The sequence below is a fragment of the Lichenostomus cassidix genome, chromosome 5 (genome assembly GCF_008360975.1).
Source record: "Lichenostomus cassidix isolate B80296 chromosome 5, HeHo_3.0, whole genome shotgun sequence".
In the NCBI taxonomy this organism is placed as follows: domain Eukaryota; kingdom Metazoa; phylum Chordata; class Aves; order Passeriformes; family Meliphagidae; genus Lichenostomus; species Lichenostomus cassidix.
This window is the reverse complement of record NC_139486.1, coordinates 52752799-52777959: the sequence shown is the minus strand read 5'-3', so window position 1 is coordinate 52777959 and position 25161 is coordinate 52752799. Positions and strand designations below refer to the sequence as shown.

The 25161-nt window shown below is 36.8% G+C and overlaps 1 protein-coding gene across 4 annotated transcripts in view; it reads left to right on the top strand.

Annotated features, from left to right (window-relative positions):
• USP47 (ubiquitin specific peptidase 47) overlaps positions 1 to 25161 on the top strand; it is a 51960-nt gene that overhangs the window by 24779 nt on the left and 2020 nt on the right. For 3 of the 4 annotated variants that reach the window (XM_085063103.1, XM_085063101.1, XM_085063100.1), the window contains 20 exons: positions 567 to 716; positions 6816 to 6911; positions 7002 to 7154; positions 8546 to 8713; positions 10550 to 10681; positions 11397 to 11473; positions 11788 to 11843; positions 12347 to 12459; positions 13351 to 13455; positions 13716 to 13923; positions 14335 to 14450; positions 15380 to 15499; positions 16778 to 17561; positions 19230 to 19405; positions 19519 to 19599; positions 20630 to 20745; positions 21455 to 21573; positions 23030 to 23160; positions 24514 to 24561; positions 24653 to 24783. In XM_085063103.1, coding sequence (XP_084919229.1) covers positions 567 to 716; positions 6816 to 6911; positions 7002 to 7154; positions 8546 to 8713; positions 10550 to 10681; positions 11397 to 11473; positions 11788 to 11843; positions 12347 to 12459; positions 13351 to 13455; positions 13716 to 13923; positions 14335 to 14450; positions 15380 to 15499; positions 16778 to 17561; positions 19230 to 19405; positions 19519 to 19599; positions 20630 to 20745; positions 21455 to 21573; positions 23030 to 23160; positions 24514 to 24561; positions 24653 to 24783 — 3080 coding nt within the window. The remainder of the gene's footprint in view (positions 1 to 566; positions 717 to 6815; positions 6912 to 7001; positions 7155 to 8545; positions 8714 to 10549; positions 10682 to 11396; positions 11474 to 11787; positions 11844 to 12346; positions 12460 to 13350; positions 13456 to 13715; positions 13924 to 14334; positions 14451 to 15379; positions 15500 to 16777; positions 17562 to 19229; positions 19406 to 19518; positions 19600 to 20629; positions 20746 to 21454; positions 21574 to 23029; positions 23161 to 24513; positions 24562 to 24652; positions 24784 to 25161) is intronic. The other variant, XM_085063102.1, reaches the window with a different exon arrangement.

Below are 25161 nucleotides of genomic sequence, written 5' to 3'. Positions count from 1 at the left end.
ACTCTGGATACTTAGTCTTTACTTAAAGCACAGAAAGTGATTGTGTAACTTCCACAGTAACTTTCTTGCTGTCAGTATTTGTTAGGCCTTGTTGTGGCCTCTTGAAGCTCAAGCTTTCCCTTCTTAATGTAGGAGAAAGTTAGTATATTCATAGCACATGATACATTCTGATAAATAGCCATCTTCTTACAGACCAGTTTTGAGAATTGAGATTGGTAAATAGTCTCTGGAGACACAGGAAGGGACTGCAGGGTCAATCTGTTAACAATGTCTGCAAGATCAGCCTTGTTTTAAAACTTCAGTTTGGTGGTTTAATAGTCACTTAAGACGTGACTGTAAAGGACACTGAAACTTACGTAACATGATTTGAGAAGCTCATTTGATATGTGTTTTGGGCAGGACAAAATAAGAAATCAGGAGATGGATGTCTTACTGGGGAATGGTATTTTAAAGGTGTAGCTGTGCAATTAAGATTTAATTTTAAAAAAGGCATTTTCTTGTAAAACTAAGTAAATACAGTGTTTGTCATGTTTTTAACTCTCTGTTGCTGAATCTATTTTTTTCAGGCTGATCTTATAAATCAACTGTATCAAGGCAAACTGAAGGACTATGTGAGATGTCTAGAGTGTGGCTATGAAGGCTGGAGAATCGACACTTACCTGGATATCCCTTTGGTCATCCGGCCCTATGGCTCCAGCCAGGCGTTTGCTAGCGTGGTGTGTACTATTATGCTGCCTAATAGTGCATCCATACACACATAGAATACATAATGCCACAGTGGTATAATTGGTTTTGTGGTAAGTATCATCCTAGATACTCCATCTTGGGGTGTTCGTCTTTGTGCAGTGAACCAGCTAGCAAGTTCTAGAAGATTTTTTTTTTTTTTTGGCTTTTTGGTTTATTTTTTGTTTTGGTTTTTTTCTTTTTCTTTTGCCCTTCAATGAGTCCTACTGGTGCATGTATAAGGGGAGGGGAAATGCAACTTCATTGCGTTAGGGCTGCAGTAATCAATTATTTTCTTCCTGATAAAATTTTCAGTATTTACTTGAGAGATTTTTATAAGATCACAAAGTTTTATTTGAGTTGTTCTTTTTATTGGCACATCTGCTAAATTTTCATAGCGTTGTTGAAAGCCTTAGTGAAAGAACAGAACATTGACATAAAATTTTTACTTTAATTGCCATGTTGTTGCTGTGCTTTTTAAAGTTCACTTCTTAAATACCATAATCCTTTTAATAAGCAATTTGATGATGATTAAAAAATCCTGTTATACATCAATGTTCGTGGTTACTTTTGCTCCAGCATTACCGATGCTGGCAAGCATTTATATTTCTTAGTAAATCTGTGGAAGTTCTTTTGCTTTATTTTTTCCACTCCCCTGAAAAAAGTGATTACAAACTGTGAAATTCCACAATGGTGGCTTAGGATGCCTGTACTATCGATGGAGTTGTGAGAAAGAATAAGAATAAATCAAACAAGTCTTTCAGTAAATGTTGTTTTAAACAAACACTTGTGTAATTGGCTTGTTTATTATATATAAAGTATTTTCCCTTATGTGTTTAGTGCGCTGGCAATATTTTTAAAGCACTAATAGTCTATTATTCTTAACAGTAATTCTGTTAAGAATTGTTAGAATTAATTTAAACTGCAGTGTAGGTTCAAAATACTTCATACTTTGAAACTTTAAATACCAGTCTTAAGAAATAGTTAAGGTAAGGAACATTGATCTTTGAAAAAGGATTCAAGTTAATAAAGTCCTTTGAATTCTTTTTAAGATTGCATTAAAATTTTCTGGAACTATACAGCTAATAGAAGCTGTCTTGTTAAAGATTGATATTTTATACACATGGCTTCTCTCTTCACCTTTTAAAGCTAATTTCTAGCAATATTCCCTGAACCAAATTTTATTTGTAGTAATTTTTATTCAGTAATGAGATTTTTATGGTCTATTAAAAGTAATGAAAACTATTCAGTTCATGTAGTTTTATTCTGCATTTAACAATGCATTGTACATGTGTCTCAAGTGGAAAATTTTTTTTCTTTAGTGGACAAGTCTGTAATGCAATGCTAAAAAAAAGACTTTGTCTATTTGTAAAAACACAGAAAACTTGAACAAATAATGATTTAAATATCAGATTACTTTTAGCAGTTTTTGATATTTTTCCTTTCAGTCAGCATTTACTGGGTTTACTACATTAAGGAAAATAGTTTTAAGATTTTTGTTACACAAACTTAAATGGTTGCAACTTGTATTAATGCTTCAATTTTTGAGCTTTTTCAATTCATACTCTGATTATATTCAGTTGATTCTCCTCCCTGCATTTGTATGATCAATAGCAGATGTAATTTTTAGTTTTGTAGTCTTCAGCAGTGGGGAGATATGGAGGATACTTGCTTTTGGAGAAGGGAAAAATCGCCTGTTTCTAAATGGAATTCTCTGAAGGTAGTATCCTCCATTGATCCATAGATGATGGTGATTTAGTAGGTGTAGGTAAAAGGGTCTGAGTGAGAGATCAAAAACTTCACACATGCGCTAATAGGGCTTATAGAAGGGAATGATAACAAATTTTTAGACCTTGCTAGTCAGCTCCTGAGGGAACTTGCAGCAGGCGACACAACCCAAGATAGGGGATCTAAGGAGGATACTACCTTCAAAGAACTCTAGTTAGAGGTAAGTGATTTTCCATTACTTTCTAATGAGAGAGAATGGATGGATGAGCCTTAAGTAAGGTTGATCTGTAGAATGCCATTTAAAGAGTATTATCCCACTGTTCGACATTGTGTACTACCAAAGAAATGTAGATACTTGAAATGTTGCATTAATTTGTGTGTATTACTTGTCAATACATGGGGACACTGAAGAACTGGGAAGGATAATGTCATGCTTTCTTTTTTCCAAATATGAACTAATTCTGAAATTCTTCAGTGTGGTCTTAAGGTTTGCATTTGGAATTTTTATTTCTGATTGCCCACGCTATCCCCCAGCTCCATGCAATAAGACAGCATAGCTGCAAACTCACCAGGGCAGCTCTGGGGCACTGAGATGTTGTCAGTGTGTAACGCAAGTTGGTTTCTGAAAAAGTACTTATGCTATCTGGATTATTCAAGGGCATGGTGTCAAAAAAACCCTGAATCAGGCTTTTCTTAAGATCAGTAGAAATCTAGGCATGAAAACATCTAGCTAATTTCAGGGAGGTAAACAGGAGCAACAATTCACATACTGATTTTGGTAGGTACTAGTGTCTTTTGTATAGATGCCTGAATTTAACAGCATTAGGCATAAGCTGAAATGTTTTGCAGTAAAAAAAAAAAATCTTAAATATTTTCAAAGATGAACAGCTGAAAGGTAGATGCAACTGGGAGTTAGCAGTGATGCTGAAATTATGTTGCTAGAAAACAGTGAGAGTTTTAATACCAGAAAACTAGTAATGATACAAGCATTCTGGAGGTGAAGCAAATACAGTTGTGTTTTGTTAAGTGTTGTTAGTTTTCAAGATCTTTTGTGTGATAGCTTTTCTTTTGAGAGTCTGTGTACAAGTACTCCTTTTTTAGGGCAGAAATTAATTTGGACTTTTTGAGAACTTACTTTGCGATGTCCTTGCCAAACTGTTGAAGGAAGAATATGGATGATGTGATACTTCCTTTTTTTTTTTTCTTTAAGCTAGATCAGTAACAAGGAGGCCTTGTATTTTTCATTGAACATACTCTTTGAACACATCAGGAAAGCTGATGAGCTCTGAAAATCTGAGATGTCAGTTTCTAGTTTTTTCCAAGAGCAGTTTTGCCTAAGTGCCATTTGTTATGTAATTTTTCATAAAGGTTCTACTACTCCTATTCACAGGTTTTACAAATTTACACATTCATGAATGCTTATAGTATGATACCTGTCAAGCTACTGTCTAGATCATAATGCATTTTTATGGAGGGAAGGTTGTCTGAAGTGCCTCTCTTGAGCCAGACAATAATTAGGTTGAATTGTTACAGCACTTTGGTGTGCTAAGTGATAGAAATCTCAAAATACTAAAAAGTGGATGCACTCAGAACTTGGCTGGACAAGGCTCTGAGCAATGTGCTTAAAGTTGGACATGATTTTAGCAAGGGATTAGGATCAGATGATCTCCAGAAATTTGTTTCAGCCTGTGTTGTTCTTTTGATTCTTTGAACTAGAAAGAAGTTTAAACAGCTTTTGTCATACTAATCTGTAGCTTGATCACTTATGCTTTATTTTGAAGTGTGTGTAGGGAATGTTGGAAATATTTAGTGACTCCAAGGTTAGATAACAGTTTCCACTTTGAAGATCACTTCTAAGCTAACATTGGCTTCTAGGGGAGCTGCAGGGTAGTGGGTGTGTTGTGTGATGGCTTGTGCAGCTTAAAAGGTTTGTCAGTGGTTTTGCTGAGTAAACTGTCAGAGTAGAGAGTAGTGAACTGCACTAGAATAGGAATTGTATTAAGAAACATCCTAATCAGCAGAACTAATGTTGGTGTGAAGATTGTGTAGGAGGCAAAAGAGTGAGCCTGGGGAACAGCAATGGTCATTATACAAGGATTGAAAAATACATGGCTATTTATATAGCTCAAAAATAATGGAGGTCCCGGGAGTTTTAATCAGGCCTTTCAAAGCACAGCTCACTATGTGTGGTAAGCAGTGAAACCTCAAGAGTGATGTAATAATACCTCATTGCATTCTCAGGGATCTAAAGCATCATCACTTCTTGCCTTATGTAAAAATTTATAGGGTGTTTCCTTGTTAAATTGCACATCACATGAGCCTACATAAGCATTACACAACTGTTTATGTCCCATCCTTTATATATTCCCGCTTATATTCCTGTTGATACATGAGCTGCGACTTTTTTCTTACGCTTGAAATATATTTTTATTACCTTAACTGGCATTTGGCTCATAAGAGAGAGTTCTGTCACTATGATTATTATGTCATTATGTCATGTTTTCTGATGCATATTTTCTGTGTTGGCCATTAACTTTTTTTGCTTTCATTGAAGTAGTTCTGAGTAATAATCAAAATACAGTAATACATTTCTTCTGCTTTACTTTTAAGCAGGTTCTAACTTGTTTAGTCTTTTTTCTTATGTTTTAGAATGAGATTCCTCACATTTCAGTACATAATCTCACTAAACGTTAGCTGTTTGAGGCCCTGGAATAAAAAGCAACTCAGCCTCTGTAGCATTTACGGAGTAAAGACAGTAGACAGGAGTTCAGTTCAGACTCTGAAAGATTTTCACATGTCTAGAGTCTCTGCCTAAGAACTCTGATTTCAGGCCTGTTCAAAGGCCTTTCTGGCTGGGTCAGAAAATGATAAATTGAGATAACTGCCTTCATTGTACAGTTGTTGTGTGGGCTGTGGCAGATTTTTCATTTGTGAATAGTTTTCACCTGGAATAGAGTCCTTTTTTAAAACTTCTTTTTCCTAGAGCAGCAACAGAGCTTTCGTAAAATATTTGCTTTGTTGTTCTCGCTGCTTGCCTCAGTTCTTGAAAAGAAAGAAGGGAGAAGAGAAGAACTGGGGGCCTTTTGAAGAGCTTGGCATATCCTTGATTAGTTCCCAAAGGGGACTTGCCAAACAATATGATTTAGATACCAGTCTTTGGCAGCCACTTTCTGGCTGGTGAGTTTACCCTGCACAATTAAGACCCTTCTTACCTATTCAGACTTCAGGGAAAAAGCAGCAGCCCTTCATTAAGAGACCGTGAATTTAAAAATATTGTTTCTGTGCAAGTTTTATTTGTTTCACCTCTGTGGGTGAACGGAAAACTTTTGGCTTCCCTTGGAGTTGAGAAACTCAGAGCCTTTTGGCTTGCAAGCTGACTGGGTTATGAGTTTTAACTTTTAAAATCTCTGGGTAAAATTCTTCACTGAATCTATCTCAGTATTCTTAGTTAATTTTGTTTGAACAAGTTTGTTCTCAAGTATCTACAACTTAATATGCAGTGTCATTGCTGCAAATTGTGTTAGGGAGAGAATTAATGATCAGTTTGGTTGTATTTTGAATGTTTGCTGTAGTGAGGAGCAAAGTAAAAAATCATAGAATTCCCAGATGTAAGGATTAGTAACTGAACTTTTGGGGTTTTTTGAACTTACCCCTAACTAGGCAGGTATCAGAAGACAAAATTCCTGTTCTTGATTTGTTACTTCATAAGGTTTATCTAGGGAACTAGTTCTGTCTTTACAGGAGGTGGTCATATCTGAACTCAAATCCTCTCCCTCCCTGCCTTTGCCACCTGTCACTTAAAAATAGTATCTTCAAATGTAGTTTTTTTAGACCCTTTGAAGAACAGGACTAAGGCTTTCTTCATTCAAGGCACTGAGGAACTGAGTACCACTTTTTTCTGCCATTTCCTCTATCCCCCTGTAAATATTGGATGGTATCTCTTGGGCAAAACCCTTTTAGAAATGCAGAAGAACCATCTCAAAATTCTGGGAAAACAGGGACAAGGCAGGGTTAAAAAACAAGCTCGTTTTCACAGCAGATGACACTACAGACATGACCAAATGTGATGTGCAAGGTAACAGGAATAAATGTAACTTTAGTAAAACAAAGACAATTGGGATTCATCAAATACTGAATGAGATACAGTTAACAGTAATTGTGGTTTTACTGTTTACCTTGGGCTGGGTAGAAAGGTTGATTTCTGGTCACGTTTGCCTGAATATTGTGTTTCTACCGAAGTTTGTCAATCAAATTTTGGTGGTAGATTTTATTGAAGTATTTGTATATGTTTGCAATCTCATTGTAAATTTACACCTGCTTAGTAAACACTCTTTAAAAATGGGGTAACATGTTTTTATTCTTAGGAAGAAGCACTGCATGCTTTCATTCAGCCTGAGATCCTCGATGGCCCAAATCAGTACTTTTGTGAGCGATGTAAGAAGAAATGTGATGCAAGGAAGGTAAAGACTGGTCAAATGATTTGCAAAAATTACTTTTGCTGAGTACCGATCCTGATAACAGGAGCATAATCTTGTCCTTGTTTCATTTAGGGTCTGCGGTTCTTACATTTTCCATATCTGCTGACATTACAGCTGAAGAGATTTGACTTTGATTATACCACTATGCACAGAATTAAACTCAATGATCGCATGACTTTTCCTGAGGAGTTGGACATGAGTGTCTTTATTGATGTTGAAGATGAGGTAAAATATTTGGTTTCAGAGAAAAGTATTTAACTTTGATTTTCTCACTAAGAAAATCAACATTTCAGTCTTATAACCCAGTTTTAACATTATTTGTCTACATAAAATGCTCTTTAGCCATAGTAGTACTATAATTTGAACATTTTAAATCTGTACATGTGGATTGATTTTTTTTTTAATTTATTTTTTTTTAATGTTGCAAAGGAAACTTGTTCTCTCTCTAGCTGGGGTTCCTGCTTCCATAAAGAAGCTGTTTGAGATTTTCTTATATTTTCACTCAAGATATGAGTCTCAGGGCTTATATATGTACTGCAATTCCAGAATGGAAGATTTTTCTGACACTTGGGTCTGAATCTGTTGGTAATAAGGGGTGATGTAAAGCTTCAAATATCTGAATGCTGAAGTTAGTCCAGAAATCATTAGCAGTGAATTCCTTCTCTCTGAATCAAAATGTAATATGTACTGTAGAAATACGATTTCAAAAATTTATTTTTCCTGTCCATCTTCTGCCTTTTTACTCTTCTGGTTTTGACGAAAATTCATGTTGGGCAATTACATTCACCAAGAAGTGTTTACTCTTCATTCTGTATTGAAGACCAAAATTCATCCTCTAATTTCATTCCTGAAAACATTTGTTGGCTTGCACTGGTGTAAGAGAAATACTGCCTGGATATGCATATGAAGAGGCTTTTCTGGCTCTATCCAAACCCTTGTCTTAGGAAGTATGCCATGTAGTCAATTTGATACCTCTCAAAGTGTCACTAGGCAGGGGGGATAAATGACAATAAAGATTGATCTGGGAGAATAGAACTCAGATAAAATTAACTACTGTCAGAAAATCAGAAGAATTATCCAGAGGCAAGAGCATCAGGTAAGAGATGAATATACTGAGTGAGCTGCACTCATAGGTGTTGATGACACCATGCTTTTAACTAATAGAACACTAATCAGTCTTACTGTAATACCTTGGCTCAGTCCGATGAGTTGAAATGGAAAAAAAAATCTTTTATTGTCATTGAAAATACTTTCAGTCAGTTCTGATTGACAGGGCCATGTTACAACAGGTTTGTTATTTGATGTTAGACTTCCAGGCACTGAATTGAGTTAGCTAGTGCAGGGAATAGGCTGTTAACAAATACAATCTTGCCAAGTCTGAAAGCTGTTAATTACCATTCAGTTGCACACAAAACCCAGAAATACTGAAGAGGTGGACTGAACACGCCAACTGAAACAAGTGTGTTCTTGGTGCTGGGTAGCAGAGGTCTCTAGAATTTTGAGGAATTTAATTGTTTTGCCGATTGGATTTTTTGTCATTTCACAAACACTGTTATTTCTTGTTCCATGTAACTTTCGATGGTGTATAATGTTAGTATGTATGTCTTATTTTTAAGAAGTCTCCTCAGACTGAGAGTTGCACTGATAGTGGAGCTGAAAATGAAGGCAGTTGTCACAGTGATCAGATGAGCAATGATTTTTCTAATGATGATGGAGTTGATGAAGGAATCTGCCTTGAAAGCAATAGTGCAGCAGAGAGAATCTCTAAAGCTGGCAGTGAAAAGGTATGTTTAACACTGGAGTGTTAACTTGGTGTCTCCTGTTTGAACAGAGTTATGTTGCACCACTTCCTCTATATTTCTCATCCTGCCTCTGTCCCACGAGGACATAGGGCTAACGGTGGCAAGAGGCTGGAAGGAGAACAAAGCTGGCAAGGCTGACCTGGATTCACCAGAGGGTTCTTCCGTATTCCCTGCTGTGTAGCATCATGCCCAGCAGGTGAAAAACTGGGAACTTTCCCAAGTAGCTGTTGCTCAGAGACTGGCTGGGCATTAGTCTGCTGGTGGGGGGTGCTGAGTAATGCCTTTGCATCACTGCACTATTAGGTTTTTGTGTGTTTCCTTTATTTATTAAACTGTCACTGTCTTCTGCCAGAAGTATTAGCATTTTTGCTCTTCTGATTTTTTCCACCATCCCATTTGAGGGGGATAGTGACTGACTGGCTGGAGGAATGCTTTGTTGTTACTCAGGGTCAACCCATCACAAATGGAAATAATAAATAGTAATAATGATATTGGGAGTGGGGTGAGAAGTTCGGCATGAGTGGGTTTATTCAAATTCCAAAAACAGAACCTCTACAACAAAGGAGAGAATTCAACTGATTTGGAGGTCACCTGAGAATAAAGGTCTTCCTAGCTTGTCAGACTGAGAATTTCCAGATAAGATGTTTTGGCAGCACACCCTCAAACTGAAGACTGTTTTGTCTGAGCAGCAAGCAGTGTTTTTTCTTCATGGCCAGCTGTCAAAGGCCTACCAGATTTAGCTGCAAAAGCATCTTGCAGCTAACTAAGAGAACATTGGAAAGTTTTCATCAGTGGTATAGATGAGAGCAAGGGTCTAAATGTTAAATATTCGTGCAGTCATCTTTATTTAAAGGAACTGAGCAGCAAGTCAGTCCACAATAGCAGTCATCCTACTGCTGAACATAAAGGTTGGCAGAGGTCACTGATGAACTTGATAGAGTTTTCATCAAAAATCTTGAACTTTATGGTAATGTCTACGATATGTACTTTGTGTATTGTTGGTCATTAACTCATCTGAAATTAGACCATAGCTTTTATTCAGACTTGTTAGGAAGCTGTTTGGCTTCAGCTGTTACTTTCGTAAAGTAGCAGTTTTAAAGGCTGACTTGCATTTTAATCTCCACATCTGGCCCTGTTCATATTTACCTTGAACCATTTGAGGGGTTTTTTTGGTAGGTGTTCTGAATACTGAAAGTCTTAGTTGGAAAAAATGAAAACATTAATTCTAGTCACTTGACTGGAACAAGACCAAAATATTTTAATGTGTCTGTAGTGCAAGTGGGACGTCCAAGTATTGACAGTAGCTTTGGCCACTTACTTCATACTACTTGTTCTCAAGGCAAACAAGCTGTCATGCCAAGCTTTTTGGTTGGGATGTCTTAATAATGGATGTAGGATATGCTGAGAATATACAGAGTGTTTCCTCTGCATAGTCTAAAAATATCCTTGTAACACTTGTGAGTCAGTATTGTTCAGTTTTATTTTTTCATTTATATGCAACACTGAAGGTATGTCCTTAAGTGCCCTGTGTTTCCATCCGTTTATCTATGAAAAAAGTGTGACAGCAAGTGTGGAGAAATGTGATGGTAAACAGACCTTAGCTGTGTCACTACAAACTCCTGTATGAAGTTTAGCACATCAGAGCTCTGATTTTGTTCAGTGCCTATTGCATTAATGAATTTCTATTATACAGATCCACTCTTTGCATCCAATTATTTACATACCTGGATTTGTGTTATTGCTTTACAACATTTCAATGGCCATTTGCTTAGCTTTACTTTACTGGTTGCATATCATACCTTTTCCTTCTCTCCACAGAGTTCTTTACTGTATGAGCTCTTTTCTGTCATGGTTCATTCTGGAAGTGCTGCTGGTGGCCATTATTATGCCTGTATAAAATCTTTCAGTGATGATCAGTGGTACAGCTTTAATGATCAGCATGTTAGCAAGGTAAAAATAGTATTTTTAGTTATCTTTTCTACACATGCATGGACCAGTAACTTTCTGGTTTGTGGTTTTCCACTTAGCTACACATAAAACCACCTTCATGATATTTATTTCAAGTATTTACTTGATTTCATCCTCTCATCCTAATGTTCTGCCATATACATATATTTCACTCATTAGCACAACAGATTTTTAGGGTCTTGGAGTTCTTTTATTTATTTATCTATGTATTTTTATGTGGTGGGGAAAGGAGTGTTTCTCCTTGGCAGAGAAGGTGGTATGGCCCATAAAGAAACATTTATTAATGTGCACACCAGGCTGGATTTAGAATTTTGCCTTCTGTACTTGTGAAGAACATTTCTTGCTTAGAGAAGTATATTTGTAGATCTGTGACAGCCAAGACTGTGCTATTAAACATGTCCAGCTGATGCAGGATTTCCATGTATCATCCATAGGTATTTCTGCAATCAAGAACCTGTATATTTTTCTCTAGGAGGTTCCTACTTTAAAAAATTTTAAAGTGTGTATGCATTCACTGTAAAATGGAGAAGCAGATCACTTCAAAATTGTTTTTGGAAGTCAGCAAATGAGCGAAAATATTTTAAAAATTATAATTATTCATACAGTGTGTTGTGTAATGCCATGTTTCCTAGTGAGAATAAATGCATCTCGATTAGTGCAAGTTTCTCAAATAATCATTAAATTGATTTTCTGTTAGATAACTCAGGAAGATATTAAGAAAACATACGGAGGATCTTCTGGAAGCAGAGGCTATTATTCCAGTGCTTTTGCTAGGTTAGTAGTACTGTAATGTTACTTTTCTTTTTGGTAGTGTTTTAGTGTAATCAAATGAATGGCCAAGGTGCATGTGCTTAACATATTATCTTCAAATGAATAGCAGATGCTTCAGATAGTTGTAAGAACTACCCTGACTGCTGTTTCAGATCATTAAAATGATGTGATATTTATTTTTGAAAATCCTTCTTGGTTAGTGTTAGTAAGATAGATATGACATAGCTCCTTAATGAAAGGTAAAAAAACCCCAAAGCTTCTGAAGTCAATATTGTCTCCAGTGTGATAAATACAGCTATTTATTTTCTTCCCCCCAGCTCCACAAACGCTTACATGCTGATATATAGACTGAAAGATCCATCAAGAAATGCAAGTAAGTTAGACATCTGGTTTCCTTTAAACTTACGTGTTGCATGTTATGATCTTTTCTTGTTATGAAACAATGTCATAAAGTACACTAATCTGCATTAAGTGCAATATTTATTTTATCATGATATTTGTGATAATGTGAGATTTTTTTATTATCAACTAATGCACTTCCTAGAAGAGTATTTACCTTTATTTAAAAAAAAAGGATCAAGTGCAGTCAGCAGTCTTCATGTGTTTCTTTACAACAGCAAAGGTTCCTCTCCTGATACTGGAATCTTTTGCTACTGTCACTTTCTTGTATTGCTGATATTATAATTTAGGGGAATAAGAGGCTGAGTTCAGTTTAACTTAAATAATGAGGAAGAGAACAGGACATGGTATAGTGGGAAATTGGGGTGGAAAAGAGAAAAGGGGGAAAAGGCAAGAAAGATACCTGCAATGCCTAAAGTGTTGCCTGCTGTGGAAAAACTGTATTTCTTTAAACTATTGCTTTGTTTTTACCGGCAGAGTTTCTTGAAGCACATGAGTACCCAGAGCACATTAAACAATTGGTACAGAAGGAGAGAGAATTAGAAGAACAAGAAAAGAGGCAACGTGAAATTGAACGCAACACGTGCAAGGTTAGAATAGCTGCTGGATTGAGTAACAATCCATTGCTAGAGGGAAATGTTTCTACAGTAAACAATGTTATTTTTACTACAATACAAGGACTTCTTTGTGATAAATGTTTGTAGTAACAATTCTTTTAAATGAATTGCACACCTGTTGTAAACCTGTACATAGTGCAGGCATCTGTTAGAGGTATTCACCAGACATTTTTGTTGGATTCATGTCTTGCATGTGGATTTAAATTGACATTAAAACCAAAACAAAACTAGTTAATCTGGCATCACTTATGTTCAGCAAAATTAGTTTCAAAGGATGTGTGATGCTGCATGTTAGGTGTTTCATCCTGTTTAATCTTTCCATGTTGCAACCCCTTACTTTGTGAAATGGTGTTTCTTAAACTAATTTTAAATAGTTATGTGGCAGAGGGAGCAGAATCTTTTCCAACCCTAGATTCAATAGCAACAAACAAACTAGGTCCTCAGTGCCTTACAAGCATGGCAGTCAGCTGGTCTGTCTGGGAATCAAGTGACTCATATGAGGAAGTTCTCTCACTGCAAAATGTGTAACTCTCTGTGTAAAAAAGGAATTTCACATTTGTTGTTCAGACATGCATTTTGCTTTGGAACATTTGCTCATTGCCTATGGCTACAAGATGTTCTAGTTATAGAAGTGCCATAGCTTGCAAAAAAATTCAGATATGCACATATACCTCGTGTGCCTTTGACATTTTCTTTGCCATTGTGTAACCAGCTGAAACGAAACATCCCATAGCTGAAGTAGAGTTAAAGATTTATTTCATATTAGATTGTTGGAATATGGGGTGTTCAACATAAATGTGCTCTAATAGGAAAGATATTTGAAAATGCCTTCAGGATCATTTTTCTTCCTTTTGTATTTCATAGATTAAATTATTCTGCATGCATCCTACAAAGCAAATAATGATGGAGAACAAATTGGAAGTTCATAAGGATAGAACACTGAAGGAAGCTGTGGAAATAGCTTACAAGGTATGCAATGCATAACAATTGTTAAATGTAGTTTTTTCTGTTGTGTCCTTAGTTTTTAAATTTCTGTTGTGTGAATGTTTGAAAGGCTTGGTGTATTCCTCAGAAAATACTTCTGGGACCCGCGCTCCTGTGCTTGTATATGTTTCAAAATCCCTTCTGGGTGTACACAGAGTGAGATATTTGTAGCTTGCAAGTTAAAAACTAAACTCAGAAAGAAGCTGTTACTAAGTGTTTGGGGGGGTTGTGTGTGCATGTTTCAGTTAATGGATTTAGAAGAGGCTGTTCCTTTGGATTGCTGTCGCCTTGTCAAATACGATGAGTTTCACGACTACTTGGAGCGATCTTATGAAGGAGAAGAGGACACACCAATGGGCTTGTTGCTTGGAGGAGTCAAGTCAACCTACATGTTTGACTTACTGTTGGAAACAAGAAGGCCTGACCAAATTTTCCAGTGCTATAAACCTGGTGGTAAGACATGTAATTACATATATGATTTTAGTCTATCTTTGTCTGTATTGTGTGATGGCACAAGTGCAAAGCTTGCGAAACAGAGCTTCAATATGAGATGTTGAAAAAACTAAAACTAAATTTTACAAAGTCAATATTCAGAACTACATAATGTGCTGTGCTGTTAACTTGTTTCTGATTGAAGTAGGTCTAAGTTATACTAAAATTTGCCAGACTGGAACTTTTCTTTTTTGGCATTAAATTTGATCAGAAAAACTAATTCTGAAATCGGACTGCTTTTCAGGTTCTTATAGTTTGTATTTAATGCAGCCCCTTAATCATTACAGTGACAAGCACGTGTGTGCTTTCATTGCTTGTTGAATTTTCTCTGTGTATATCTTTGTGACTTTCTCATTTTTCTCCTCCCTACAGAGGTTATGGTAAAGGTTCACGTGGTCGACCTAAAGACTGAGTCTGTTGCTCCTCCGATAAGTGTGCGAGCTTATTTGAATCAAACAGTTTCAGAGTTTAAACAGCTAATTTCAAAGGTAAGTTACAGTCTTTAAGGACTTAAAGAATTTTCATTCATTATGACTGTGAAAATGTGTCATAATTTAAAAATCTGAAATGAGAGCCTGCACTCTTTGTAGATCATACTGAGAGTCCTGTCCAGTTGAGTTCAATTAGGTTACAGTTGAGCTTGTCCATCTGCTCACTCCTGCTGAAAGGAGCAGTTTGCTTCTTGCTTCCATCCAGAGTTAGTATCTTTAGTAACCTCACTGAAAGTCCAGCTGGTGACAGAACTAAGGAATTGTTACCACACAACTGAACCAACATGTAACTTCCCCCCAGCTTCAGTATTTGAAACATAACATCCAAAGCTGTCCATGTTATTTGTACAATCTCTCCTTTTCATCCCACCAGCCACTTGTTACTAAGGTGCAAATTGATTTTTACATGGTTTTGAACCAAGGGACGTTTACTGCTTCCATTGCATTGGAAGACACAGATTGCATTTGCTCAGTTCTGTGTAGAATAAATCAGTGGTTGGTGTAACTTCATAATGTTTGTTATAAAACATGATTCCAGCAATTTGAGTTCAATTTGAGTATAATTAAGAACACTGTGAACACTGTGCAAAACCTGTTGCTCAAGAATATTTTTTTATTTTCAGTTGGTTAATACCTTTAAGACAAAACCATTGTCATCATTAACAGTTTTCCAGTTCTCTGCAAAGCCAGCTCATTATATGCATCTGATCTTTTGGAAAAACTGACACTTGCTACATATCAAAGGGTGGAGGAAAGGCACTGGGACTGACCAGTTTTGGGAGGTTTCCCCCCATGTTGCCTTTTGCAATTTAGAAGTTGATAAACCTGCTCCTTTCCCTGTGAATTATCTCAACAGTTAAGCACTTGTTTGATTATTTGAAGGTATGTGTAATGCATGTTTTCTTCCTGTCCATGTCTTGTTTCAGGCTACACACCTGCCCCCTGAAACAATGCGGGTGGTGTTGGAACGTTGCTACAATGACTTGCGTCTTCTGAATGTTTCCAACAAAACCCTGAAAGCTGAAGGCTTTTTTAGAAGCAACAAGGTACATCCTCAGGGTTTTTAGTTATTCATTCCTTGTATTTGTAGACTTACACCTGTTGTGTTGTAAAAAGCATGGATGTATGTATGGAATTGATAATGGATAACTATCACATATTTAGCTGTGTAATGTGTGGGGTTTTATGTGCCCAGTATTGTAGAGCTGATAGGCTATATATGAAACCAAGTGTACATGAGAGTGGATTGAGAATCAGACATCTGGTTGTTACTGTGATTCAAATGATGCTGAGGTTAGCAGCCTCAGGAGACTGTTAAAAGCATTTTTAGGGAATTTGACTGTTAAAAGTCAAGCATTCTTGGGAACAAAGATTGATGCATTGCTATGAAGCCTGCCTAGATGTGTTTTTTAAACCACCTGAACAACTGTATCTGCTTTCAGTATTAAACTTCTTAAAAAACAAATGGCAACACTGAAAGCAAGTTTTTGGTGGTTTTCTATCTTAAATTCAGTAGTTTTCTCTATGCAGGTTCCCCCTAGGCAATTTGTATTATTTTTTAGGAAAAGATTTCTAATAAGTGGTTCCAATAATAGTTGTGTAATGCATTAAAAAAAAAGTCACTTAGTATTCAAATAACTTTAATGTTTTAAATGGATACATTGCCCTTTTATACTACAGTAGAAGTAGCACATATTTTAGCGTGTTTTGCACATCCACTGTCTCTGATGTTTATGCTTCATATTAAATCTTCTTGATGAAGAAAGCTCAGTGGAGGCTGAGGCTCATAGCTGACCTAAACAATGGCACTGAGTTGTTACTCAGTTACTTGAGACCTTTCGTGATCAGTGTCACTGCAACACAGAGCCCTTTGACAAAGGGAAAAGAGATCATTATTGCCTGCATAAGTATGCATTTAAAACTTTCTTATGATACTGTACTAGAAAATAAGACAGACTGTCCTCTGTAGTTGTGGGGCTCATTGCTACCACAGCTAGTGCTATGCACAGGTGAAGGGTGCACATGCAGTGGTTTATGAATCCACTGCTGAACATAAGTGTTTACTGCAGCTGGTCAGTCTGGTTGCAGTTCACTCCAATCTAACATGGTTATGAAAATAATGAAAAATGAAGTTATTGTTATACACTGACTCCTTGGTCTGTCTTTTACTAAGCATGTATTTTAACATTTAGATAAAAGGTGATGTTTCTTGATGGCATTATTTCTAATGTGTGTTCAGTCCTGCCTGTTTGCTGTTGTTGTGTTTATTTAAAATAAATAAACACCACCTGATAGTCAGTGTTCACCACTTATTTTATATTCAGGTATTTATTGAAAGCTCAGAGTCTTTAGACCGCCATGTGACCTATACAGACTCTCATTTATGGAAGCTTTTGGATCGCCATGCAAACACCATCAGACTGTATGTTTCGTTGCCAGAGCAAGCTCCTGCATCTCAGTTTAGACGAGCGCTTTATCAGAAGTCTAGTGGAGGTACAGGCAACTTGGATGAACCCTGTGAAAGAGTAAAAGGACCTGTAGGTAATATGAAATCTGTAGAGGCAATTTTGGAAGAAAGCACTGAAAAACTTAAAAGCTTATCCCTGCAGCAGCAGCAGCAGCAGGAGGGAGATAATGGAGACAGCAGCAAAAGCACAGAAGCCAGTGATTTTGAAAACATTGAGTCACCTTTAAATGAAATAGATTCTTCAGCATCAGCAGAAAACAGAGAACTTGAAAACCAAATTCAGATTTCTGATCCAGAAAATCTGCAGTCAGAGGAACGGTCAGACTCGGATGTCAATAACGACAGGAGTACGAGTTCGGTGGACAGTGACATCCTGAGCTCCAGCCACAGCAGTGACACTTTATGCAATGTGGACAATGCCCCCCTCCCCCTGGCCAATGGACTTGATTCTCACAGCATCACCAGTAGTAGGCGATCAAAGGCCAATCAGGGGAAGAAGGAAACCTGGGACACAGCAGAGGAAGATTCTGGAACAGACAGTGAATACGATGAAAGTGGCAAGAGCAGAGGAGAAGCACAGTATATGTACTTTAAATCAGAACCCTACACTGCAGAGGAAGGTTCAGGAGAAGGGCAAAAATGTATGTATTCTTTAAGTGCCTTAAAATAATTCAATAGGTCTTACTACTGACTACATATGCTGTGTTAAAAAAATTCTAATGGCAATATTGAAAAGCTTGATTATAATGTGTAATTAAAACTAATGAAAGTGCAAAAATGTGATGTTTAGCAAAAATCTAGCCTAATTTTGATCTTGTAATATGTGATGACATACTTGAACAGTGTCTTGCTTTTTTGTTTTTAAGAAAATGAACATCTATTTACTTGTATTGGTAGTGTTCCCTGGAGAGCAAGATGAGCTGTCTTCCAGCAAAAGGAACATAGTTGCATCTGATGATGATGATTCACCTGTTTCAGAATGCACTTATTTAATGTGGTTAAAACAGTATATTTCTATTACCATTTAGACTAATAAACCTGCAAAGCCCTAGTCATTTGACTGTAAAGAAAATTCAAATGTACGTGATATTGACAATTTAATTCACTAACTCAAATACAAGGGGGTACAGCAAGGCATATGGCTGACATGAAAATGTCCAAACAAGTTCAGTATAAAAGCCTAAGTGCTATATAGTTGTCATAAAAATAAATCATTTCAACAATGCTCTCTACCTGCATGTACTTTATAACTAACAGAATAATAATTAAAGAACAGTAGGATGTAAGGTAAATATTTTGAAAGGCAAAGGCTTTCATGTCAATCCAGAAACCCTGATTGTAATAGTAATACATAAAGAAGAATTTTTCACACAGAAATTGATTTGCATCTGCTAAAGTTTTGATAAAATTATTCCTTTAGCTTGGAATGGTCTTCCTTTGGGGCTAATTTTGAACTACTTTCATTTTTCCGTTTTGTTTTGGTAGGTCTAGTTGGATTCAGGAATTACTCGTTTGCAGTAGTTTTGATGTTCTCATATTACACTGTGTAAATTATCCTGAGGGGAAAGCTTGTATGTATTTTTAGTATAATTCAAATAATTTATTTGTTCGGTTCAATATTCTGAATAGTTTGTTCTAGAGCATCATGACATTATATAATCATGACAGGTTGTAGTGTAGCACAAATTGCATATATTAAGAAACACAATTTCTAAAGATAAACTATTTACTTTCCAGAATTTCATATTACTACAGCTTTTCCTTAATTACACCATTATTCCATGAAAAAGTCCCTTAATCTAGATTTGAGCTTGCCTTGTGATATCCTGTGGCCTTCCAGAATGTGGAATTAACCTAACTTTTAATCCTGAAGGCCAGGAAAGAAAATAAAAGGGGTTGGGTGGCCTGTGCCTGGCCAGTCCCAACATTAAAGCAATTCTCTCTCCCGTGAGGCGGCAGGGAAAGCTGTAGGAGGATTATGTGCAATTGCTCCATGGGATTCTATTTGTTGCCTTTCTGAACAGACCAGATACTGCTTTGCTCCACTACATCACTCAATGCAAACCAGGGCAGTTTGGAACTGCTGTGTCTCCCGAAAATATCTGCCCAAACCACTTAAAATACAGCAAAGCTTTTAAAGGCAGTAGTAACTTCATTAGATAAAATGTAAATGTAGCCACTAACCATGATTCAGACTTTTCAGTACTGTTTGCTGCAGGTGATAACTCTGAATATATGGAAATTGTATGAGAGTGCTTTTTTTTGGTAGCAATGTGTTTCATACTATTTTTATCTTTATTTTTGCTTAGGGCTGATGGTGCATGTTGATAAAAGAATTACACTGTCTGCCTTCAAGCAACACTTGGAGCCTTTTGTTGGAGTTCCATCTTCTCACTTCAAGGTCTTTAGAGTCTATGCCAGCAATCAAGAGTTTGAGAGTGTTCGGCTGAACGAGACCCTGTCGTCATTTTCTGATGACAATAAGGTTATTCAGAAGTTATTTTGAATCTTTTAAAAAATTTTGGTCTTGGTAGTGTGTTACAAAATATAATTCTGATTTTGATACCAGTTCTAACAGATACTCCTTTTGCCTTCTAGATAACTATTAGACTTGGAAGAGCCCTGAAGAAGGGTGAATACAGAGTCAAGGTTTATCAACTCTTGGTAAATGAGCCTGAGGTAAGGCATTGAATTATTTCAAGATTGATTCATGAAAATATTAATATGTGCCTTGGCCAAGGCTTCCCTTTGAAATATTGGGAAAAAATGAAAGTCTTTATTTTATTTACATTTCCCTGCAAGTTTTTCTGGATTTATAAAGGGAGTTTGAGATTATTTCTGTTCCAAGTAAGCGATTGGAATGTGATCTGCAGTATCTCTCAAGTGTCCTTATTTCTGTAGTATAAATGGAGAATAAATGAATTGTTTCTTTGTTTCCCTTGAATGCATGACAGTCACATCACATTCTTTCAAAGAAGAAACTATGCTTGGTTGTGGATGTGGTTTTCAGTGATGTTGAACTGCTCTAATTCATCACATTCATGTGCTGCAGACAGTGCTTATCAGGGTGGTTATCTGGGTAATGGTCCTCTCTGCATAAGGCAAGCCTGAAACACAAGGGCTTCTCTTGCAACAGCACAACTCATAAGCTTGTTACATCTTTTGGGGCATACAGAAGTGATTATATAGACTGTAGACTTGGTAGACTGTAGACGTGATAGATTGCAGTCTTTAGAAGTTGACTTTGAAGCACTTTAATTTTGTTTTTTGAACAATGGATAAGAGACTAGGCTGAACTGCTAAAGCAGGGAATAAGATAAATTTGAAAGTAACTTCCATGGAGTTGTGGAGTTCTGTCTGATCCATGAAAGCCAAGAAGGAGGCATTTTTATTTTCATGTGGCTTGTTTAGTTTGAAAGCTCATTTCCCATTGTTTGGAATGTGAATGTAATGGTAGCAGTTAGCAGCACAGCACAGACTATTTCTGCAGAGGCATTCAGAGGGTTTGAATGCCCTGCAAAGGGCTGCTGCTACACAAATTAGCTATGCCCCATTTTAATTAATTGATTGCCTGCCTTGATAATCAGAAACCTTCTACTGGTCGTTTTGCCAGGTGGATGGGACTGGTCATGAAGCATAAACAGAGGTAAATTACAGTTTTGTATTCAAAAGAATTCTGTCCTAAGTCTCTTTCTGTTTCTGTTCACAGCCATGCAAGTTTCTTCTAGATGCAGTTTTTGCTAAAGGAATGACTGTCCGACAGTCCAAAGAAGAGCTGCTTCCTCAGCTTCGAGAACAATGTGGCCTAGACTTGACAATTGACAGGTAAACCTGATGAAATATCACATTAAAATATGTTGGGGGACTTCTTTCCTCTTGTGGAAAAAGGAAGTAATGAAAGAAGCAGAAATAAATTGCTGTGGTCTTTGAATCAGTTGATGAATACCAACACTAATTCAGCAATTCTTGGCTTTCATCTCATGCAGAATGAATTCTATAGGGGATAATATTTACATAGAATTGCCTGTGTGCAACATGTCTACAGCTTTAGATCTCTCTAATGATGATTTCCTTCAGGAAGGAGAGCATTAGGTAAATCAATCCATAAAAAAGCTACCTGCTCTGTACATGCAGGCCCAGCATAGATCACTGCAGCAAACTGCTTGTGCAGCATCATTGTGTGTATACAGCACTTATCTGTGCCTGTCTTCCCTTTGCCATAATTGGCTAATCCCTAATTAGAAGCTGTTTTCTTCCTTTAAATGCCTACATATTTCTGGCATTGACCAAGTAGAACACAGACTTATTTTCCTTGTGTTTATGAATGATTTAGCACTAAGCCACTAGAGTGACATCCTGCTGTCAGGACTATTACAGAATGTTAAACTTGTTCCTGCTAAACCTCACCAAACCTTGCATTAATGAGTTGTAGTATTTCCATTTTGTCAGAAAATACTCACTTTTGATCTCTGGCAGTGCTAAGGTTTCATGAGCAGATAGGAACTCAGTGGGTTTTTTTGTCATGTATTTGTAGGTTTCGCTTACGAAAGAAAACCTGGAAGAATCCAGGAACTGTGTTTCTGGATTATCATATCTATGAAGAAGATATCAATATTTCCAGCAATTGGGAGGTGTTCTTAGAAATACTTGATGGTAATGATTTTTTTTCTTTTAATTAGTGTTGGTGATGACAAGTTAGCTGAAATATATATGTGCATATATGTAATACATTTGTATAATTTGTTTTAAGTCAGCACAGCAGTTCAGTCATTTAGTAGTTTTCAGACAGGATTGAAAAAACACTTCTGTCATGAAGAGCTACATTTTGGACCAGAACTTTGGTTCATCAAAACAATTTTGGAATCTAATATTAGAGAGCAGATTGTTTCTGAAATTCTGCTTAAATATAATTTAAAATATGCCATTTCTTAAGTGATCCTTTGCATATACCTTTAAAATTTTGATTCTAAATGCAAAAGCATAATTTAAGGGTAAAAAAGTAGGTCACGCTGTTTATCTTCTAGATTAACAGATACTGCTGTAGATGTATAGATGAAGAATGTGAATTCCATTCACTCAGGAATTTTCTTGCCAAGCATGCCTGGTGTAAGAAGTCTCACTTAGCTGTTAGTCGAATATTTTGGCAGCTGTGTTCAGTTCTGGTATTGTCAGTTTTTAACAGAATTGTGCCAATGCAAGTATCAAAATTTGAAATGGACCTGGGAGATTCAGGAAGTCTGCAGATTCCTATGGTCATATTTAATCAGCTCACACTGCAGTTAAAACTTTACAGTTAAAAGCTGTTTATATTAGATTTAGATAATTGCTGTACTGTTTCTGTAGTGAGGATAATAGATTTAGATCACTGCAGCCCACAGATTATAGATTACAAAGCTTCCAAGTGTTCTCTAACAGTTTCATGCAAAACAAGCATGTAATGTTAGAACATGGATGTCTCAGCCACATGCTCTGCATGCTAGATGATAAAATTATAGACTAATTAAAAATAAAATCAGCCCTTGCATATCACTCCTGCATATCTAATTGCAATAGAACCAGTATTGCTCTGTCAGCCAGAGACAGCTCTGGAACCTGACACGAGATGTCAAAAGGCTGGGGGCAGCACATACTAAAACTCTTGAAGGTGGTGGGTAGAAAGATTTCAATAACAAGTGTGGAGTTGGTCAGGGAAATCTAGAAGTTAAATGGGGAAAGCTTATTTTGGTAAAGGAAGTGAAACACATTAATAAATACCAGATTGCTGAGGAAGGTGTCATGCAAATGCCAGATCTGGAGTCAGCCTCTGGTTAGGTAGATAGATCTTGTATGGATAAGTGTGCTAGGTGTTATGGAAAACTGTGCTCTATGGCTTCAAGGAGATTCTGCCTATGAAAAATTTCTTTAAAGGAGCTGATAACAGAAAACTTCAACTAAATCCTAGTCCTTTCCTCCTCCCCTTTATAAGTGAACTGCTTGCAGCACACTTAATTCATGTATGTATGTGTAAGGCAGTCTTCCTTATTAGAGTGTGTTTAAGATATGAAGTAACCTTAATTTAAAAGAGCATATTTTGTGATGTTAATAGAATAAATTTCTCTTTCTTTGCTAGGAGTAGAAAAGATGAAATCCATGTCACAACTTGCTGTTTTATCCAGACGATGGAGGCCATCAGAGATGAAATTAGATTCCTTCCAGGAAGTAGTACTAGAAAGCAGCAGTGTCGAAGAATTAAAAGAGAAGGTAAAATGTGTAACATGCAAGTTTCTTGTGATGACCAAGAGCCTTACTGATGTTCTGTGGTGGGAAGCACAAAGATGTCATAGCTCCAAACATCTTGTTGCATGGTGATTATTTTTCCCCAGGAACTGATAATTTATCCCATACTATTACCAAAGCCACATGAATTATCACCTTCTTAGTTTAACATTATGGTCTGGTATGAAAGTATTCAGGTGAATACATGCGGAAGAAGTCACAGCTTGAAGTTTAAGCAGCCTGATAGTAGCTGTGTCCCTTAGCCTCAGAAAACACATGTGAAAGAAAAGCTAAGCTATTGCTGCTTCATGTTTTTCCAAGCTAATGTTTTGTTATTCCAAAATACCAAACCTTTCATTCTCCTCATATATGAATGTGAGAGCTGTTGTGAGGAGTGGTGTTGCTGTATCAAGTAGCTTGAGCTATGTTTTGGTTAGAAAGAAGTATGGCTGTGATGTGGTTTGGTTTTCCTTAAGGCCAGGACTCTATCAGGTAAGCCAAGCTGTGTCATCCCAGCAGTAATCCAGAGTAGGTGTCTCCTGCTGAGGCTGTTTGTTAATCCAGTGTATCAGAGAGATCCACTCTTGGAGAAATGTTTCTGTATGTGTGGCCATACCCAGTTGTTAGGAGGCCACCCTGGATGTTGATGTCAGCAAAAATGCTGGCAGCAGTGACCCTGAGAATTGGTAAGGTAGTGGGGTTAGTTCAGGCTGGGTTTGTGTTTTACACAGGCTAAGCTATGGGCTGCTTGCTTGTATTCTTCAGGTAGAAATGAAATTATGACTACATAATGGTTCTTGCATGCAGTCAAGAATTCCTCCTCACTTGTATCTGAAGAAAGAGTTGGCTGCCTTTGTTTTCTTGTCTTAAGAATTGATGTGCAGGGAGCACTTTTGGTTTTTATGTTCTGGTGGGAAGTGCAGGTGTGTCTTAGTGGAGGTAAATCTTAGTCATGCATATTTTACAGCTGTGCTGCTCCCAGCTTGATTGGATAACAGCTGCCATGTCACACAGGGAAACTTCTGAGGGTTTAACATGAGGCAGTTGGTCTCTTTTTATCTTGGAACTTGGATGTTTTTAATTAATTATTTCTATGAACATTTTTTGTCTCCCCTTCAGTATTAAGAGAAGTGTGATGAAATACTGTCACAGCAAGCGTCACTTGTGACACACACTGGTAACTTCAGAAGTGTTAAAAATGTGTACTTGTCACTGTCATGTTGTACATTGGAGGACTTCCAGATATTTTGACTTCTAGATTTGGCAGCTCTTGACTTTATGTAGACACTGTGTAATGTTGCTTTGGAATTGTATTAAATGCACCATTTCTTTTCACAGCTAAGTGAAATAAGTGGAATACCCTTAGAAAACATAGAATTTGCAAAGGTAAGTAAGATTTTGTGTATTTTTACCTTTTAATGGCACAGATGTGTGATTATGAGTTTTATTGTATTCACTAAGTAATTTTTTTTTTCAGGGTAGAGGAACTTTTCCATGTGACATTTCCATACTAGAGATTCACCAAGATTTGGACTGGAATCCGAAAGTATCTACATTGAATGTCTGGCCCCTGTACATTTGTGATGATGGTGCAGTAATATTTTATAGGTATGTATTTCATTACAGTATAATAAACCATGCAGAAAAAAAAAACCTGTAGTTAATATTTGAGGAGTGATGTAATGGACAGGAACATAAAATACTCTTCTTTTACCTTAAAGAAAAAGTTTTAAACATTCAGCTGAAATATTTGTGCTCCTCAGCTTCCTGAAAACCTGAATATTAATGAAGTTTAAGAAAACAAGCACTGCACCCTTTTACTCAATGCTCCTTCCCAAACCACTGAAATTAAAGCTAGTTGCTATGCTTGAATGTGTATCTGGATTTAATTTCTTAAAATAGAATCATATCCCATTGTGGAGTTAGTGAGAGTCTTGCTGTAGGTTTCGGAGAGCAAGGATTTTATTTTCTGAGTTTATTCCTTTG